Source organism: Vicugna pacos, chromosome 29 (genome assembly GCF_048564905.1).
Source record: "Vicugna pacos chromosome 29, VicPac4, whole genome shotgun sequence".
NCBI classification, from domain to species: Eukaryota; Metazoa; Chordata; class Mammalia; order Artiodactyla; family Camelidae; genus Vicugna; species Vicugna pacos.
The window spans coordinates 23,803,124-23,809,769 of NC_133015.1; the positions used below are offsets into that span (position 1 = coordinate 23,803,124).

General features: G+C 51.1%; 1 protein-coding gene across 1 annotated transcript in view; it reads right to left on the reverse strand.

The window, feature by feature from the left end:
* XKR4 (XK related 4) overlaps positions 1 to 3,240 on the reverse strand; it is a 283,966-nt gene extending 280,726 nt beyond the window's left edge. Inside the window, exon 1 of the mRNA XM_006204724.4 lies at positions 2,047 to 3,240. Within this exon, the coding sequence (XP_006204786.2) occupies positions 2,047 to 2,846 (800 nt within the window). The 5' untranslated portion in view covers positions 2,847 to 3,240. The remainder of the gene's footprint in view (positions 1 to 2,046) is intronic.
* Positions 3,241 to 6,646: the final 3,406 nt, after the last annotated feature.

Sequence of the window (6,646 nt, forward strand, 5' to 3'; positions counted from 1 at the left end):
TTGGCCAGTTGACCCAGTGGCTGTGGTCTCACTGAGATGTGTTTAGGCCCCTTTTCTTTTCCTAATTATTTCTCACTCTCTGCATTTTATGTCCTGAGATATTAAACGTCATTTTTCAATTGGGAAAATATTTAGTTTAGAAGGTCTAGGACACACAATTATAATTAAAACGACTCTTCAGTTCACAGAATTTGACACCCAATTTTTCATAAAGTATCAATCTGCAAGAAACTTAGATAGTTCTTCAGTCAACAGAGCTGAGAAGTGTTTGCATTGTTTACATAAATCTAGAAATTTTAAAGGTGAAAGTGAGTGATTTCCAAATCCTGCCTAAAGTTTGCAGAAGTTAACAAATGGAGTGTTAAGCTTCATTTGCTACATTATCAGATTAAGCCTGCTTATCCTATGAATCCCGGCCACTAAACAGTTTCAGTAATTTGAGTTTTTCACCAAACTTGAGGAAGCACATCAAACTGTAGTCTTTGCAATAGTCAATCATGGGAAATAGAGCTGTCATATTTAACACGTTTCAAAAAGTGCTTTGAGTCCAAACTAGGGAGGTTCCCAACATCAGTTTGTCTGATTGCATAACATATAGCACTTTTCCAGAAAGAATTTGTTTTTTTAAAAAAAAAAAGTTTCACAATTTGAAACTTCGGCAATGCTACGTGTCTGTGTCTATGGTTATGTCTAGCCTGCTTTACAAAGCAATGGTCCCAGGAAAGGCTGAAAAATCATCACACTTGGTCTTAATGAAAACACTACAGTTCACCAGAAACAAAAAGAAGTTTTTTGTTCTGTTCCACAAACTCTGAGTTGTCTCCATGTGGGATAACTCAGCATAAATAATGACTTCTAATGCTTTTTTTTAAAATCACAAAAATAACTACAAATGAAATTGAAAAGGACACTGGCTTAGCAGAATGTAGCCCCACATCAGTGCACTTGTGAGGAAGTTTCCTCACGTTACTTATATGTACTAAGTCATTTTAAACCAAAAAAAAAAAATCCAAAAAGCAAAAAACAAAACTCTGGGATGTTAGCATTGAAATGCTTCAATACAAATAATTTTTGTAGATGTAAAATATCACTTCAAAAAGCTTTCAAAACATATAAAACTTGGAGAAGCATGTTTCCAAGCATACTGCTTTATTATATTCTTAAACCCGGGCAGTGACTGTTCAAATGATGGTTCCCTCTGCCCAAAGAATTTAGCCCTGTGGTCCAGTTTGTAAGTGGAAGTAACAACTGTGTAAAAAGACTTGGTGGATCAGACGACAAGCAGCAAAGCCAGTCAATGAAGATGCCAACTGTGATCAAAGTTTAGAAGACACACCACCTTTCCCCAAGGGTTCTTAGTTATATGAGAGATCAGATATGGAGATACTGCAAGCTAATCAGAAAGTGCACCATTAGAATAAGTTTGGGCCCCCTCAAGTGTACTTACTCACACCTGGAGAGAAATATAAATATAGTAATCTACCAAAAAGACAAGTGTGTCCCTACTAAGCTCTTTACTTGAAACACAGTACTTCTCTAGCCAGGATAATTAAAATGTGGGTACTTTTGAGCAACAACAATTCCCACCTAACTAAAATTAGCAGTTTTTCTCAGGGAACAAAAGAAGCCATCCAAATTGCAACATACACTTCAAATTCAACATAACAACAACAAAAAACGATTTTTAGAAAACGTGATAGGAATCCTCTCCTACTCACTAAAACCATCACTAAAAATATGTGTGTGTAGGGGTGGGGGTTGTAGCATATAAAGAGAGAAGCCAGGGAAACAGTGGGGAGACAGAGGGATGAGGTGCTCAAAGCCACTCAGCTGCCTTTCCCTTGCTCCCCACTCCTCTCCCACCCTAGGCTGTGATCACAAATTTAAAAATGCAAAGCCCCAGTTAAAACAAAACAAAACAAAACAAAAAGAGTGAGACGAGGGTTACTCCCACAGCAACCCTATACGATCTTCGTGCAAGAGCAAAGCAGTGGGGATGTAGGAGCAGCAGCAAATCTCCCTCTTCCCCCACCCCTGATACGGTACCTCCAGATCTGCCCGAGCTGCAAGATGTGGATGAGTGACTGCAGGAGCCAGATGCAGAAGGAGCAGGACGCAGACCTGTGCTTGCCGCTGGCCCGGGTGGCCCCGCTGCTGTTGATGCCGCTGTTGGTGGCGGGGATGTTGCTCTTGCTGGCGCTGGATGCTTGTCTTTGCGGCGTGGAAGGGCGAGCCTCGCCTTCCGCGGCTGCAGACCCGCTGCTGACCACCGGCTTGCAGTCCGCTCCAGACTGCGGGCAGCTGGAGGCGGCGGCGGCCGCGGCGCTGTCCTCGGTGCTGAAGTCGTGCACAAACCAGCGGAAGCTGAACACCTGCACCGAGAGCGAGCCGAGCACCACGAAGAAGAGCGTGAGCCCGAACCACCAGCGCTGGCCGCGCAGGTAGTAGTCCACGGCGAGCCAGATGTCAGTGCCCACGTCCGCGAAGTACACGGCCACGGCGGCCAGGATCCAGAGGCAGTCCCACAGCGAGTAGCGCCGCTGCTCCCTGCCCAGGCGCAGGCACAGCGCCGCCGAACCCGCCCCGCCGCCGCCCGGGCCGCCGATGCCGCCGGAGCCGCCGCCCGAGCCGCCGCTCCCGGAGCAGCAGCAGCAGCAGCGCGAGCAGCCGCCGCCGTCCGGGCAGCAGCCGCCCCCCGCCGCCTCCTCGTCCTCGGCTCCCGACCCCGACGGCAAGCCCGGAGCCAATCCCTGCACCGAGCCCGAGTGGTCCGAGTTCTGCAGCGGGGTGAACGCCACGTCGCTGCTCTTCTTCATTTTCAGCCTCCCGTCTGACTTAGCGGCCATGATGCCTCCAAAGCGGCGGAGAGCCCTCCTTTATGTGACACCTTTCCCCGCTGTCTCCTCCTCCCGCCACCTCCTCGCCTCGCCCCGGCTTCCCTCCCTGGCGGCGCGGCTCCCCTCCTCCTGCTCCTGCGCCGGCTCGCCCGCCGCCCGCCGCCGCCCGCCGCCCGCCGGGCTGGGCGCTGGGCCGGGCTAGCGGCGCGCCTGGAGCCGGCAGGAGCGCCGCCTGGCTGCCTGCGCGGAGCCAAGCTGCTCGCGGCGCCCCGCGCGCGCCCCGGCCCGCCGCCCGCGCTCCTCGCCGTCCCGGCCCCGCGGCTGCCGCCCGAGCCGCCGCCGCCGCCAGCAGCAGGAGCAGCAGCGGCCGCCGCGGCGCTCCTCGGACCTGCACATTCCTCTCCTCCCCTCGCGCGCGCTCCCTCCTCCCGCTTCCTCTCCTCCACCAGCTGACTCCGAGGGAGAGGATGACCTCATCCCTTCTCTTCCAGCTGCCGCCGCTCCCACCCCGGCTCGGGAGGGGCGAGGGAGGAGGAGGGCCCCAGAGGAGGGGCCGGGGCCGGGAAGCGCGGCTGGGTGGGGGTGGGGGGCGGCCGGTCCCCGGGGCCGGGAGGAGCGGCCGAGAGGATGGAGGGAGATGGTTGAGGACCCCAGCTCACGGGATTTCGGAGAACGCTGGGTGGATTTGACCGACCCTGGGGGAGGAGTAGGAGAGCGCGGAGGGGAGGGGTCGCCGCGTCCAGCCGGCGCGGAGGTCGAAGGAGAGTGGGCACCGGCGGGTGTGGCAGCGGCGAGGGCTGGGGAGGCGCAGGCCTTTTTGTATTCCGTTCTGAGCTGCGGGTACCTGGAGAAGGGCTGCGTGTGCACCTGGGGCCGATGAGGGTTGGGAGTCTGCGTTTAACTCGGATGCCAGGGCCCCGAATGCTGGCAGCGGCAGTGGGTGTGCCCGGCCTTAGGAAGCTAGGGAGGTAGAGTGCGTGCAGGGCCCACGAAGGCGCGGAGAGCGTAGTCCGGGCCGCGGAGGACGGGCAGGTCCTCCGGGAGCGCCGAGCCCGCGCCCTCGGGGGAAGGAGGGCGCAGCTCGAAGGCTCCGGCTTCTCGGATAGGCCGGGGCGCCCCAGGCTCCCCGGGTGAGGAGGCGGCTCACGCGCCCTCCGCCGCCCAGACTCAGGCCGCGGGGCTGGTGCCCCCATGCTCTCTCAGCGGCCAGAAACGGCCAAGCCAGGAGGAGCGGCGGCGGGGCAGGCCGGGAGGCGGCCTTCAGCCGGGCCCTCGGGCCGGTGGGCAGCGCGGCGCCCCGGCTGCGGCTCGCGGCGCCGCGGGCGGCGGGGCGGGGCGGCCGCCGCCGGTTGTGGAGCCCGGCCCGTAGGCGGGGAGTGGTTGAGCCGGGAGCTGGCGCCACCTCCCCTGCTTTAAAACAAGAATTACTTGCTCTTAAAGCTATAGGAGTTGCAGAGTTGTGTAATCCCGCAACTCCAGAAGAGACTCGAATAAAATAAATCTGTGATCGGAGTGGTTCACCAAATCAGATTTAAAGAGAATATGAAACATTTTCCTGATCGAAAAGATTCTGAAAAATCCGATAGGTAATAGGATCCTCTCTCTCTCTGATAAGAAAACTTAATCTTTGATTTGTCTCACTTAACTTTTGCAAATGTAAGAGAGAGTGTAATTCTTAAATTACACTGTGACTCACGTGTTTTAAGACCAGAGGGAAGCGAGGCAACACGAGCTACCCTGCCACGAAGAGCACCAGTGCAGTCTTCTAAATCTGGAGGCAAAACCTAACACCCTTCCTTGTAGACCCCACGCTCAGTTCGAACCACAGTGTGTGCCTTTCTTAATTAGCAGCCTCGTGAGGTAGGTGTGCACGCCTGTCTCAGCACGTGGAAACAGCCGCCTCAGGCGTCTTGTGCTGCGGCTCAGCCGCTGTTTCAGCACCAACCCCGACAAAGCCGAACTTGCCCACCCTTGTCCTTCATTCTTATAGACTGGTGTCCTGGGCTGCCTTCCGTGGCCTTTGCCTGACAGTTTGGCAGGAGGGTGTAGGGCCAAAAAGCCCATAAACATTACCTGACATGTACAAACCCAGTATTTCTAGCAAAAGCATGTCTAAGTAAGTGGCGAATGAGGGTCAGTGCAGGACCATGGAGCCAGTTAGACTGCCAAGCAGGGGGTATATTTAACTTAATTTTTATTTTATTTTATTTTTTATTGAAGTATAGTCAGCTTACAATGTTGTGTTAATTTCTGATATACAGCATAGTGATTCAGTTATATTTATCTAGATTCCTTTTTATATTCTTTTTCATTATAGGCCATTACAAGGTATTGAATATAGTTCCCTGTGCTGTACAGTAGGTCCTTGTTGTTTGTCTATTTTATATATAGTGATGTGATCTGCATATCCCGAACTCCCAGTTTATCCCTCCCCACTCCCTTCCCCCTGGTAACCATTTCTATGTCTGTGAGTCTGTTTCTGTTTTGTAAATAAGTTCATTTGTGTCATTTGTTTTCAGATCACATATAAATAATATCAGATGGTATTTTTCTTTCTCTTTCTGGTTTACTTCATTTAGTGTGACAATCTGCAGGTCCATCCATGTTGCTGCAAATGGCATTATTTTATTCCTTTTGTGGCTGAGTAGTATTCCATTGTATAAATATACCACAGCTTCTTTATCCAGTCATCTGTTGATAGACATTTAGGTTCCTTCTATGTCTTAGCTATTGTAAATAGTGCTGTTGTGAACACTGGGGTGCATATATCTTTTCAAATTAGAGTTTCCTGTGGCTGTATGCCCAGGAGTGGGATTGCTGGATCATATGGTAAGTCTATTTTTAGTTGTTTAAGGGTGTATTTTAAATCTAGCTTTAAAACTGGACCCTCTTGGAATAGAACCATCTTTTTTTTTTTTCTTATCGGAAAACACACTGGGTTTTTTTCCCCAAGGTCCAAATCTAAGATTCCATCTCCAGGGCACTGCAGCTGATCTTACTTTGTGCCAAACTACTGGGGAGAGGAATAATTTCTTAGGTAACTGGGTCCTAAGGGACAGAGTGTTTTCTAGGTCAAGGGCAATTCCTTAACTTGCACCAGACATCAAAGGCTGCAGAGTATCTGAGATTCCGCAAGCCTGGAGCTGCCTGGGGTTTCCTTTAGGGCAGGGATGTTTCTCACTCAGCTGTATCCTCTGCATCTGTCACAGTGGCTGCATTGACTCTTTGCTCAATAAATACCCATTGAATGAATGCTTGCATTGATAGAAAGAATATTCCCCAACAGAAAGAATGCTACATTCTGTATGAATGTTCCCATGGAAACCAGAAGTATGAGACTTACCCTGTTAGGTTCTAAAAAAGAAACAACTTGTAATACTTTCTTTATTAATACATTTATTAAAAAATTTTTAGGTTTTTTTTTCAAGTTTCTGTCTGAATCATCTCTGGAAAGTGGTGGTGGGAGTTAGTGGGAGGAGCATGAGCAGGAGGTCAGAGGATGGACATTCACATCCAGGCTCTGCTACTTATTGGCCCCACGATCTGGGCAAATTGCTTAATAAACAGGATTAATATGAGGACTGGATGAGACAATGCTTCTTACTGCGCTTTGTATACAATATTGTTCTTAAGAGTCTCTAACCCCGTGAGCCTATTACTCACATCTCAGGGTACGGATTTTAACACCACCCCCTCTCTCGTAATTGCTGCATCTGTGAAGGCAGGTGGACACACTGGTTAAGAGCTCAGAGTTGGGGCTCAGACAGAGGTGTTCCTGGGCGTATTATTAACCCCCTGGACCTCACGTT